The 12,912-nt window shown below is 57.3% G+C and overlaps 1 protein-coding gene across 5 annotated transcripts in view; it reads left to right on the top strand.

The window, feature by feature from the left end:
• Agap3 (ArfGAP with GTPase domain, ankyrin repeat and PH domain 3) overlaps positions 1–12,912 on the top strand; it is a 50,275-nt gene that overhangs the window by 19,578 nt on the left and 17,785 nt on the right. Inside the window, exons 1-9 of one of the 5 annotated variants that reach the window (XM_029534410.1) lie at positions 3,062–3,938; positions 5,100–5,158; positions 5,356–5,443; positions 5,627–5,712; positions 5,792–5,933; positions 6,490–6,624; positions 6,761–6,888; positions 8,543–8,701; positions 11,069–11,995. In XM_029534410.1, the coding sequence (XP_029390270.1) occupies positions 3,062–3,938; positions 5,100–5,158; positions 5,356–5,443; positions 5,627–5,712; positions 5,792–5,933; positions 6,490–6,624; positions 6,761–6,888; positions 8,543–8,701; positions 11,069–11,131 (1,737 nt within the window). In that variant the 3' untranslated portion in view covers positions 11,132–11,995. Of the gene's footprint in view, positions 1–3,061; positions 3,939–5,099; positions 5,159–5,355; positions 5,444–5,626; positions 5,713–5,791; positions 5,934–6,489; positions 6,625–6,760; positions 6,889–8,542; positions 8,702–9,105; positions 9,262–11,068; positions 11,996–12,150; positions 12,244–12,912 lie in introns of those variants that run through there. The other 4 variants (XM_029534405.1, XM_029534402.1, XM_029534408.1 and 1 more) reach the window with 4 other exon arrangements.

The raw sequence follows: 12,912 nt of genomic DNA on the forward strand, positions 1-12,912 counted from the left end.
GAGGGGCTGGTCCTGTGGGTTCTGGTCCTGAACAGGGCTGAGAGGGGCTGGTCCTGTGGGTTCTGGTCCTGAACAGGGCTGAGAGGGGCTGGTCCCGTGGGACTCTGATCCTCAACAGGGCTGAGAGGGGCTGGTCCTGTGGGTTCTGGTCCTGAACAGGGCTGAGAGGGGCTGGTCCTGTGGGACTCTGATCCTGAACAGGTCCAGCACAGCTTTCAAGGCCAGCCTTACTGCTCTTTGTAGGTGATGGCTATTGGAGGAACAGAGTGTGGTTGTCAAGAGCATTAAGGGCGGGTGTGTGACTGTATACACGGCTAGCGCCCGTCCCACACAGCTATTTTCACCCTGCTAAAGCAACCCATTGGGCACCTTGTCCTCAGACACTGGCTTCTTAGCTACTGTCCTGTGCTTGGATTTTCATTGGCAGTGCATGGGGCTGTGACAGGCAGTCCTGTTCTTTTGTGGAAGAATAGATACCTCCTATGCGTGGAATAGACAGGACAGGTAGATGAAGGCAGCGAACTGTTCTAGGGTTTCTGTTGCTATAATAAACATCATGACATTAACAACCTGGAAAGGAGAGTCTGCTCACACTTCCACATCACAGTCAATCATTGAAGGAGGTCAGGACAGAAACTATAAAGCAGGGCGCTTGGTACTTACTGCTCTGCTCCTTGTAGCTTGCTCAGCCCACCTTTTTTTTTTTTTTTTTTTTTTAATTCTCTCACACATCCTTACCTTAGTTCCCATATGCTCCACTCCTTCCAGTCCCTCCCCTCATTTCCCCTCTCATCCAGATCCACTCAAAACCCAGAGCAGACCTCCCAGGGCTGTCAACCAAACAAAGGCATAACAAGCTATAACAAGAGTAGGCACAAACCCTCACATCAAGGCTGGATGAGGCAACCCAGTCAGAGGAAGGGGGCTCAAGAGCAGGCCAGAGTCAGGGACAGCCGCCCCTGCTCCCACTGCTGGGAGTCCCACAACCATAATACGCAGAGGACCTAGCTCAGGCCCATGCAGACTCTGTGGTTGTTGCTTCAGTCTCTGTGAGCCCTGCTCAGTTGATTCTGTGGGTGTGTTCTTGTGACAGTTTGGACCCCTGTGTCAGCCCACTCTTGATAGTTCTCAGGACCATCTGCCCAGGGATGAATCAAGACACTCCCCCCCCCTGCCCCCGACCCCCAGACCTGGCAGCTTTCTTTTTATTTATTTATTTATTTATTTATTTATTTATTTTAATTTTCTTTTGGTTTTTCAAGACAGGGTTTCTCTGTGTAGCCCTGGAACTCACTTTGTAGACCAGNCTGGCCTCGAACTCAGAAATCNGCCTGCCTCTGCCTCCCGAGTGCTGGGATTAAAGGCATGCGCCACCATGCCCGGCTTCTTTTTATTTTTTAAATGTACTTTTATGTACATTGTGCTTTGCCTGTGTGTGTGTGAGGGTGTCAGATCTTGGAGTTACAGACCATTGTAAGCCACCATGTGGGAATAGAACCCTAGTTCTCTGGAGGAACATTTAGTGTTTTTAACTGCTGAGCCATCTACCTCCAGCTTGGCAGTGTTAACGTGTAGCTCAAGAATGTTGGCTAACTTACATTAGAAATTGTAAGTCAGGAGTGCTGGACTTTTGTCTGTCCCTGGGCCTTCCTGGGAAAGGCTCCTCTGTGGAACTGCCTATTACCCCTGTTACAAGGAACAGGGAGCAGCTACCCTCTCCACTCTTAATTACTAGTCCCACGAGAGAGAGCAGAGAGAGAGCAGAACACTGGAGAGATCCAGCCCAGGGCTTGAAAGTTTCCGTCTCTCTTTCCTCGGAGCACCTTGATTGGAGAGGCCCTGCCTTCCCAGGCATTCCCCTCACCCCAACCCCTCAGGAATGTGCTGCTTTCTCTGTCTGCTGCTTCTCACTGAGACCAAGAGGTTCTGAAGCTGAAAGGGCCATGGGGCTGGGCTGGGTGGGGGCAACTCAGGAGGATGATCAGTCTCCAGGGACACTCGAGCATGAGCCTAAACTGCTCTCTCCCAGTCTGTCCCTGGTGCCAGTGGCTGTCTTATGTGGGTGATGAAGCTGCTGCCTGGCCAGGAGTGATGAAGGCAGTACAGGGTCAGTCACAGATGGAGCTTTACCACAGCCTGGGCTGAACCTGAGTTATCAGGGGAGTGTGTGCAGCCCACACTCCTGATGCCACTTAAGACACTGGCTTTATAGAATTAGGGGTGTTGGAGTTTGCAGTGTCAGCTCCAGCAGGTAAGTGCCACAAATCCTCTCAGTGCTACACTGGTGGCCCTAGCTAGGCGGCAGGGCTCAGCGTTCCTCCTGGGCATTCAGGTTTACCTTTTGGTCTTTTTTTTTTTTTTCTTTTTTCTGCCCTTTGGCCCAGTCCAAGCAAAATCGTGTCTTCTGAGTTTTATAATCTCCAAAGAAACAGGCTTCCTCAGTCATCAACAGCACCTCCTGTAGCATCAAGCGCCTCTCCGCCTTAAGAACATCAGAGTGGAACTCTGAAATAGGGTCACTTCGCTAAATTCTCCAGTTTCCAGACCGAAGTCTGAAGCTCAGAGAAGGCATAAGATCTGCTTGTCTCCTGGCTCAGAATCCGGTCTTCTAACATTCTAGACGGCCCTGGAATCCTGGGTTGGGGTCCTCCCTCTTTGGAGAAAGAGAAAATGGTTCACTTTTCTGCAAAAACGGTCTCTTGTGGGGTGTGCTTGAGGACTGTTATTTATTTGGCCTGCTCTTAATGACAACTCCTCACCTACCTGCCCAGTCTTAGGAGGAGCCCTGGCTGGAATTTCCTGTTTTCTGAGGGCTCCTAGGGGCTGCCCTGCACCGCCGTTCCTGGGTGTTCCAGGCCAGACTTGCCGCCTCTCCTGGTTAGGCTGGCTCCAGGCCCTTCCAGGTCTGGGCTTGCAGACTCAAGTGGAGGAGTCGAGGGACTCCATCGGCCCGTACCAGGTGCCCAGAGGCCGAGGTCCGTGCGCCCCGGCCGCGGCCCCGGCCCGGGCCCAGCCCCGCGTCCCCCGCCATGGGCCTGGCCTCCGCCTGTGGGCCCTGAGCATGGAGCGGGGCTGGTCGCCGGGGGAAAGCTGCAGCGGGGAGCGGCCCGCCGTCTGCCGCCGCGCCCTCAGCGTCTGCGACTCGCTGGACCTGCACAGCGCCTCGGCCGACCGGACCGCCGCCGCCCTGCAGGCCGCCTTGTGCGCCGCACGCGAACAGCCTTCGCGGCCACGGAGCGTGTGCTCCGGGACTCCGGGGTCGGCGCCCTCCGGCGCGCGCGGCCTGCTGCTTGGCCTCTTGCGCCCGCGCCACGGCCGTCGGGGCCCGGCGCCCTCAGAACGGCCCGGCTCGCCACCGCCCAGCCCTGAGCTCAGCCCCGCGCCTGTCCGGCGCAGCCGTGGTCCTGGAGAGAAGGCATCCAGGCCGCGGCCCACCAGCATGACGTTCCTGGAGGTGAACCGTCTAGAGCTGGCGGCGACGGAGGCACCGGGCGCAGGGCTTGGCCGCACGGGGAGTTCGGGCTTCCTGCGGGGAGCGTCCCTATGGAGTAGCCAGCGCTGGCAGGTGTTCCGTGGTGGTGGCAGCCGCGGCACGGAGAGTCCCCGGCGCGGGCTGTCGGCTCTCAGGAAGAGTTTTAGCTTCCGTCTGCGCCGCGGCCAGGAGATCCGGCGCTCCGAGTCCGGGCTGCTTGCCCGGCCACCCCGCGCGCGCACCCGCAGCGACGGCGACACCAGCTCCCTGGGTACCTTCCCCAGTCGCCGAGACTTGCTGGGTGCCGATACCCCGTGCGCGCCACCAGAACCCGGCCGCCCCCGCGCCGCCGCCAGCCTCTGGAAGCTGCTCACCAGCCGCTTCCGCCGGAGGGAGCCCGCGCCCTCAGCGCCGCTGTGGAGCCGCCGGGCAGCCGCAGCCCCAGGACTCCTGGGTGCGCCAAGCGGTAAGGGGGAACGCTGTGCACCGTCGTCGTCGTAGTGGCCTCTGGTTGAAATCTGACAGAAAACACTTTGTGTCGGAAACCTACCTGATAGAGACTGGTGGGTGAGCTAGGTCTGGCCCAAGTACCCTTACCGGCTAGAAGGTATGCCTAAGGTCGTTGGAAGTATCCAGAGGAGATGGCAGTGGCAGAGGATTTCAGGCAATGGCACTGCCCATAGCATCCTGGCGTGGCATCCTAAGAGACTTTAAGGACCTGCGTTCCGGTGCCACCCTCTTTCTATACATCTTTCTATACAGTATGGCTGCTCAGGAAAGGAGCGAGCTAAACTAGACTAGAGCGTTTCTTAGCTGGGGGCTGACCTCTCTCCCTAGCTGCCTCTGCAGCTGAGGTCAGAGACTGATTGTGGCCTTGAATGAGATAATGCTGTGAGACATCTGTGGGCCGGGCTAGTGAGTGGGAGCTGGGCAGGACAGCAAGTACTGCCCAGACCAAGTCCAGCCCAGGCCAGGCTGCCTAGAACATGCTGGGGAATAAGAGATGAGTGCTGGCTGTCCAGCCAGGGGCACTGAGCAGCAAATGAGGCTTCCTGCTTAAGGACCTTGTCTGAGTCTAGAGGGCCAGTGCTGCTGAGTGTGAGCTCATCAAAAGGAGCCTGGAGGCTGGTCTCCTGCAGAGGGGCTGGGGAGGCCTGGCAGGGCCTGGGAGATGTGCCTCATTGGACCTGCCTCTACAGGACAGGGCCAGGTGAGGCTCCTCCCTCTTCACCCTGGCTCAGGAATGTGGTAGGTGGCCCCACCCTGCCAAGGGTGAGCTGTTCCTACTCGCAGGAAGGAGACTGGTCCCCCTTGCCAGGGCCCTGCCCATTTTGGGTCTGGTCTGAGACCTGCTGGAGAGGCCTCTCCTCTGGGTGAGAGGCCTCAGACACTAAGCCAGGTGAGCTCATGACCATAAAGAGGAAGCCGAGGAGGGGCAGCAAACCTGGACAAGACAGGCGGGATGAGCATCAGCACAGTCCTGCCCTGGGACTGTCTTTGCTCTCTTCCCTAGGGAGCTAGCGGTGAGGGTCAAGGTCCCACGGAGGACAGTGGTCTCTGGGCTCGGCTGAGTATTGTAGGTGGTAGGTGTGTGCACACCCCTGATGGCATGGCTCTGTCTTCACAGACTCATTTGTGAACAGCCAGGAGTGGACCCTGAGCCGCTCTGTGCCGGAGCTTAAAGTGGTGAGTGGGTCCTGTGTCTGGGTGGGCCCTGGCTTTAGGTTCTACCCTTGGTGGCCTTGCTCTGTCTCCCTGGCTTTTCCTGGTCCCCTCTGTACCATTTTAGCTCATGCGTTCCTCCTTCCCTTCCTCTTGAGCATACCCAGTCTCACCTTTTCCTCATGCCTCTGATCACTGTTTTACCCATTCCTCTCCTGCAGGGCATAGTGGGGAACCTGTCTAGTGGGAAATCAGCCTTGGTTCACCGATATCTGACAGGGACCTATGTCCAGGAAGAGTCCCCTGAAGGTGAGCACCACAGGCTAGGCTGGCCACAGGTTGCCTCTTCCTCCACCATTGTCTCTGTGTGGGGCTCTGGCTCCTCTCCTGGCCCATTCTCTTCCCTTCTTCCCTGGGCACCCGGGCTTCTGCTGGCACACACCCCCATGTTCCCTTTCTCTGTACTTGGACCTGACCGCTGCTCTGTCCTAGGGGGTCGGTTCAAAAAGGAGATTGTGGTGGACGGCCAGAGCTACCTGCTGCTGATCCGAGATGAAGGAGGCCCCCCTGAACTCCAGGTGACGTGCCTGCTGACTTGCCTGCCTAGTGTCCGAGTTCGTCAGGGATGATGGGTGCTGACTCTGTTTATCTCCCCAGTTTGCTGCCTGGGTGGATGCGGTGGTGTTTGTGTTCAGCCTGGAGGATGAAATCAGCTTCCAGACGGTGTACAACTACTTCCTGCGCCTCTGCAGCTTTCGAAATGCCAGCGAGGTGCCCATGGTGCTGGTGGGCACACAGGGTGAGGCAGGGCATGCTGTATGGCAGGGTACGGTGGTGGACTAGTAAAGTCTCCATAAGCAGGCCACGAGACCCCAGCTCCCACTTCCTGCCCAGCAGTGAAAGGCTCTTAACTACCATGGGCCGTAAACACAGGGTCTTCAGTCTCCTTTTCTCAGGATGACTACGGAGCTCTATACGGTTATTGTGTCCACAGTTTTCTTCATCATCATCATCATCATCGTCGTCGTTGTTGTTGTTGTTATTGTTGTTATTATTGAAACATGGTCTCGCTCTGTAACCCAGGCTGACCTTGTCTTAGCCTCCTAAATTTGGGATTTTAGGCATGTGCCCCAAAACTGGGTTGTGTCCACATTTTTTTTTTCAGGGTTTGTGCAAGGACTCATCAAGTCATTAATTTGTTTTCATTCAAAGAGACAATAATAGAATGAAATACGACCCAGGCACCTGAGGTCTCTATGCTGCACATCCCACTGGGGCCTCTGCTTGTCCACCAGTGTATACATAACCCTCTACTGCTTCTCACCCAGCTGAGTGATCCTCCCATCTCCCAACAGATGCCATCAGTGCCGCCAATCCCCGGGTCATTGACGACAGCAGGGCCCGAAAACTGTCCACAGACCTGAAGCGCTGTACCTACTATGAAACATGCGCAACCTATGGGCTCAATGTGGAACGAGTCTTCCAGGACGGTAACTCAGGACCCCAGAGCTGGGTGTAGGGTGGCCTGTGGCAAGCAATTAGTGCTAAGTATATTTGGGGAGCTGCCAACCTGGATTTTGAACCCCTCTCTTCAGCAAGTAGAATTGATTTTACTATTCCCTTCAGTGGCCCAGAAAGTGGTAGCCTTGCGGAAGAAGCAGCAGCTGGCAATCGGGCCCTGCAAGTCCCTGCCCAACTCACCCAGCCACTCGGCCGTGTCCGCTGCCTCCATCCCAGCTGTGCACATCAATCAGGTGCGGTTGCATCCCTGTACTCCTGGGAGTTTGCCTGTGTCCTAGCCCCTTGGCCTCACGCTCACCTCTGCTCATCTCTCTGAGCTCCCAGCCTGCTTGTGGCTCCAGTTCTGTTGCTTGCATGGTTGGCTTCGGTCTGGCCTTTCCATGTGGTGTTCCTCTTTGTCCTGGTCTCGGTACCCTTCACTCTACTGTCTTCCCTCTTCATGAACATGTGCTCTTGTGAATTCCATCACGTAGACTCCTGCAGTACTACTTAGGGAAGCCTTACTTAGCAGGCATGGAGAGAAAAGAAAGTTCTTTCAGGTGTGCTCACCACTGCCCTTGGTAAGCAGGCCTGGCCCCTTCTTCTCTAATGGGCAAGCACTTCCAGCTGGCGGCAGGTGCAGGGCCTTCTTCCCAGTGAGCAGGAGGTAGTCGACAGCCCCAAGGCCAATAAGCGCCTAAGCTGGCTCTGCACTGTGCCAGTCTTTTTGTATTAGAAGGGCAGCATATCCTCATGATGGTGTTGGGCCTTCAGCTTTACTCAGGATGTGTATATTCTGAGCCCGCTCCTGCATTGAGTTTGGACCCACCATACCATTTGGACATTTGTCTAGATCTGGGCCTATTACAGAGTTAGTTTTTTTGGCCCTGACATGTAGACCAGTGTTTGGTTCTATAGTTACACACCTTTCCCGTTCTACTTCACTGCCCCTTGCTGCAAGCACAGAATCATCCACAGTGGGTGGTCAGCCACTGTGCTTCCCAAGGACAGTGTGGCTTCAGTGTCAGGACCCTCATTAGGACTTATGAGAAGGCACAAGGACTCTTACACCAGCCTGTAATGGAAAGAGGGAGGAGGAGAGGTAGGTGGGGGGCAGAGAAGAAGGTCTTTATGTCCCTAAGTGGTACATTTACTCCACCAGCAGGGCCAACGTAACACCCTGGCCCTTTGCAGTGGGCCACCTGCGGAAGGCTGCTGAGGGCAGGGTGCATTGCAGTCCCTGGGTCAGTTTGTGTGGGAGATGGGCCTGGTTTCCACACTGTCTACCTGGCCTTGGGAAAACACTTATATATACTCTGTCTCCATCCTGTAAGTGTTTTCTGTCTCCATCCTGTAAGTGGTTTTTGGCTTTTCTCTTTCTCCTCCTTTTCCATTGCCCATTTGCAGCTTATCATACCCAGAGGCCTTTGCTCTGTTCTGCGCTGTACCTCAGGTTGTTCCTGATGCCTTCTGTGTTATGCACTTTGTCAAAGCAAACCTCAGATTGGCCAGCACCCTGAGCCTAGCCCCAGCTCATGGAACCCATCCCCCAACCTCCCACCCCTGATTTTGGGAATTCAGGAAGGGTGACCTGCTTCCTTGTCCCAGGCCACATGCAGATCATGACACCCTCATTTGTTCACTCTCAGACTGTGTCCCTGCTGTGTGATGTCAGCGTGTGCACCTGACTTAGCTCTCAGGGTTGCACAGACACATCCCCGTCCCATTCCTTCCAGAGCCCTGTAACAAAGGTGCCAAGTTCCTCATGGTGACCATTGGATTATCTTGGCCTCCAGGACATGCCAGCTCCCCATGATACCACCTTTATGGCCCTTCTGCTGCCTCTCGTGCTGTGTATCCCTCCTCCCCCCACCCAGGGTCACTCTCAGCAGCCCTCTCTATTCTTAGGCCACCAACGGAGGCAGCAGCGCCTTCAGCGACTACTCGTCCTCAGTCCCCTCCACCCCTAGCATCAGCCAGCGGGAGCTGCGCATCGAGACCATCGCCGCCTCCTCCACCCCCACGCCCATCCGCAAGCAGTCCAAGCGGCGTTCTAACATCTTCACGGTACGTGCCCCGTCCTCCTCCCTGCCCAGCTGCCATCACTGTATAGGCAGGGCTGCGCCGAGCTCCCAAGCAGGAGGGCAGGCAGCCCCAGGTCAAGAGGATGCAGTCTCTCTCACACTTAGACACACAGGGCTCCTAGAGGTTCCTCCTTGGACCCACAGCATCTTCCAGGCCGTACCTCTGAGCCCAGGAGGGGCTTCCCTCAGGACTTCCCCTGTGCACATGCTCACCCCCTATAGCCTCCCTCCCTCCCAAGCCCTAGAGTTTCTGTATCAGCTTGAAGGGATCTTTGGACTCGGTGGCCTAACTTCCCTGACCCCCTTTGATTCAACAGCTAATGAACCGGAGGCCGGAAGGCTGTTTGCCCAAGGCGACACAGAGGGTTAGCTGGCCGAGCTAGAGTCCCAGCCAGGCCTCCCAGTCCGCCTTCCGGCTCTTTTTCCGTTACCCCACTGCCGAGGGGAACATTCATGCTTCCCACCTACCGCTGTGATTGGTTTAACAAAGGCTTAGCCATCTTTTCCTGGGCTTCACCACGCTGCCTCGTGCCTCCCGCTCAGGTTTGTCCTGTCTCCTTGTGAGCTCCTTGTCCTTCCCTACCAACCTCATGCCCCTACCCGGGGTCCATTGAACCTCCCTGCTCAGGGCCAACCCCCTCAGCTATTTGGCCCCTGAGCTTGCCGCTCCCCATTCCAGTTTTTGCACACCATGCCCCACCCTGCTCCTGCTGTGGCCCTTCTGTGGGACTCTGGCTGGACTGTTCCAGGAGCTGTGGGCAGAAAAAGGTGGGTGAGCAGCCTGTCCCTCTGCAGCACTCCACACCTCTTCTGAGAGCCAGTGCTTGGCTCTTGGCCTGGGCCTGTATCCCTCTGGCCAGGCTAGACTTTCTGGACCCTGCCCAGACAGAGCCAGTGCCCCTGGGCCTCTGTCCTCCATCCTCACCTCTGCCCCGCATCCCTTTGTCAGCTGGCCCGCCTGCCCCTGACGTGCGTGCTCACTGGCCTCATTCTGCTGACGGCTGCTGCTGCTGGGGTGCCCTGTGCTTACACAGCTCCAGTCCTCCTAGACCCACAGCTTCTCCTCTCCGTTCTGTTCCATCCATTGAGATATGCAGAGCCTTGGTGGCTGCCTGCTCATGTGCACACCTGCTGCTGGTACTGTTGCTGTAAAGCCCTTGGTGCCTCTGTTACAGTGACCACATTGGTACCTTCCACAGCCTTCCTCTTCCCCAGCATCCCCTTCCTGCCTCACTCACCGCTGCTTTGATTCCATTCTTAGCATCCTTCCATCTTCCCCCACTGGCTGGTTCAGCGTCAGGGCATCCCTGCCTCCCTGCTTGGCCCCCTTGCTGCAGTACCTTCGAGCTCCCTCCATGTGTACTCTGCTGCCTGCCTGCTTCAGCTGTGCTGCCTAGCCCCGCCACACCCCTTGCTCGGAGCACGGCCTTCCCTCCAGGCCCTTCCATTTTCCCCATCTTCACAGCAGCGACCTTATTTTTTCTTTTCATCGTTTCCATGGTGACCTCACTTGCGCCACTGTCCCTGACTGGACAGCCTCAAGGCATGGTCAGCTCTATGGGTGTATCTTGGGAATCACCCCATCGTTGCTGTTGGGGTTGCCCTTCCTTCACCCCTCCTAGAGGAGCCAGCTGCTCCGGGGGTCCTGTTGTGTGCTGCCTGTTCTGTGACTGGCGACTCCCTGCGGGGCATGGCTGTGACATCCCCAGTCTCCCCTCATGACCCCATGTGTTCATGTTGCCACTCTTGCCCTGGCTCCAGTCCCCATCCTTCATGGAGAGGTGCCACTCTGGGCTTCTGGGCTTTCTGGTAGTTGGCAGCCCCTTGGCTTACCAGCCTGGCCGGGATAGGCCTCATTACACTCATCCTGAGACCCAGTGACAGCAGTCCCATCCTCCCTCCTCCTGGGGCCAAAGGGGCAGAGGGCTTTAGCCCGGGAGGGGTGTGGAGGTAGGTGCTGTCTGTGGAGCTGCTGGGCACCAATGTAATCCTTAGCCATTTGGCCCAGTTCTTTCTGCGCCCCCTGCTGGGCTGTCTCCCACATTGTAGTTGCAGTCCTTTGTCCCGACCCTGTGCTCCAGGCTGCCTGGGCATGCAGGAGGGATGGGGCCTGGGCAGCAGAGTGGTGAACATTCCCTGCTCACATGGACTGCTGGCAGCAGTTGGCGGCCGCAGCCGCCTCCTCCTCCGCCTCCGCCTCCTCCTCACCTCCTCCTCCTCACATCCTCCTCTTCATCCCGCGCTACCGCCTCTCCCCAGGCGCCTGGGTCTCTGCCCTCACCAGTGCTGACCGACTTTTGCGGGGCTTAAGTATAACTTGCCAAAATCTTTATTCTTTCGATATTTGCAGATATGTGCCACTGTTTCCAACTTTTCATCAACAAAAAGGCCTTTCCAACTCCTTCCAAATTAGAAGACCAGGTGGTGATACACAGCACCTCTGGACATTCCCCCTGTGCGGGCCGGAGGCGGGCCGGGCCCTGGGACTGCTCTCAGATGAGAAGCGGCCGCCGAGCTCCCCGCTCCAGAGACCCACAGGAACCTTTGTAACTAACCCTACCCCCAGGGAAGGCTAGGAACGCCGGAGCCCGCGCTGGGGGCTGCCGGGGGACCAGGCCCGGCTGGATGCTGCGCCAGGCTCGCTGAATGGAGAAGAAGGGAGCTCGGCCCACGCCGGCCGGCCGGCCAGCCAAAGCGAAGAGGCCCAGAGGGGCGGGGGCACTCAAGCCCGCTGGCCCAGCTGCTCCTGGGGGAGCTTTCCTGCCCCTCCCCTCCTCTGCTCCTTCCTGCATGGACTTCTGCCGTTCCTGCTCCTGCTCCGGAAGCCGCCGCCACCGCGCTTGCCTTGCCCCCTCTTTTTGGCCCCTCCCCCCTGTTTCCTAGGATCCGCATTTGGGTGGACTCTGCCCCAGGAGCTTGGCAGGGTGCAGGCCCTCTTCTGGCCTCTCTCCTCTCTCTCTCCATCCACTGTGCCCCTCGGGCCACACCAATATGCTCGGTGCCATGTGGTGTCTGTGCCGCAGACGAGCACCTGCCCGCTCACTTCCGGACTTTGCTCTCCCTGGTTGTCGTGCCCTGTGCTCCTGGCCAGCCCTCAGCCCCACCGGGCCACCTCTCCTCGCCCCTCCCTTCACTTAACAAACTCCAGGCCCTGGGCTGCACACTCATTGCGCCCTCCGTATTTCGTGTCCTTGCTCTTTGTGAGGGGCGGGCCTGGCTCAGTGACCTGTGCTGCTCTGTATGGTGCCGTGTGTAAGAATAAACCCATTGGAATACTCGTGTCTTGGTTCCTTCCCGACCCGCCGTCCAGGCCAAACCCAGTGTTAGGACTGCCCAGGAGAGGGAGGAAAACGGGAGGGTGGAGAACGACTGGCGGGCAGTACTCACCGGAAAGCCCCAGACCTCTAACGTGCTTGTTCTTTTCTCTTTCAGTCTCGAAAAGGTGCTGACCTGGACAGGGAGAAGAAAGCTGCGGAGTGTAGAGTGGACAGCATTGGGAGCGGCCGGGCCATCCCCATCAAGCAGGTTAGCTCAGGACAGGAGCCTTCTTCCCGGGGCCAGGATCCTAGGCCTACCGCTCTACCAAGGGACTGGTGATCCTCCTGGTCCGAAGCGTGAGCCCCAAGAACCTGGTCCCCAGACAGCTGCCTTCCCTCTTCCTTACCACTGGAGAGCAGCAGAGAGCCACCTGCAGCCTTCGGTTGGCTTCCGGACCTGATGGTTCGCTGGTGCGACCTGGAGAGGGAGCCTCCTGGAATCTGAGCTAAGGAAAAGACTTGGGGGGGGGGGGGCAGAGGGGCAGGATATGGTGGACCACCGTGTCTGTAGGCCCAGGACTTTGGAGGCAGAGCAGGAGTATGTATAATTTGAGCTACCTTGGGTTGTTTAAGGAGTCCTGGGTCAGGCTCCACAGCATAGCAAGACTACCTCAGAAACACAGACCAAGCCAAAGAGAGCCTGAGTAAAGGCAGCATGAGGGTGCTCATGTCCTGGGTTTACTGATGCAGACCACCATTGCAAGCTTCTGTCCTTTCTCTTTCCTCTTATCCACTGATTCCCAATTACTGTTGCACATGCACACGTACACACGCACACATGCACGCACATACACAAACATGCACACATACACCGCACGCACGTGCACGCACATACACACACGTGCACGCACATGCACACGTATACACATACATGCGC

Source organism: Mus pahari, chromosome 2, assembly GCF_900095145.1.
Source record: "Mus pahari chromosome 2, PAHARI_EIJ_v1.1, whole genome shotgun sequence".
NCBI lineage: Eukaryota > Metazoa > Chordata > Mammalia > Rodentia > Muridae > Mus > Mus pahari.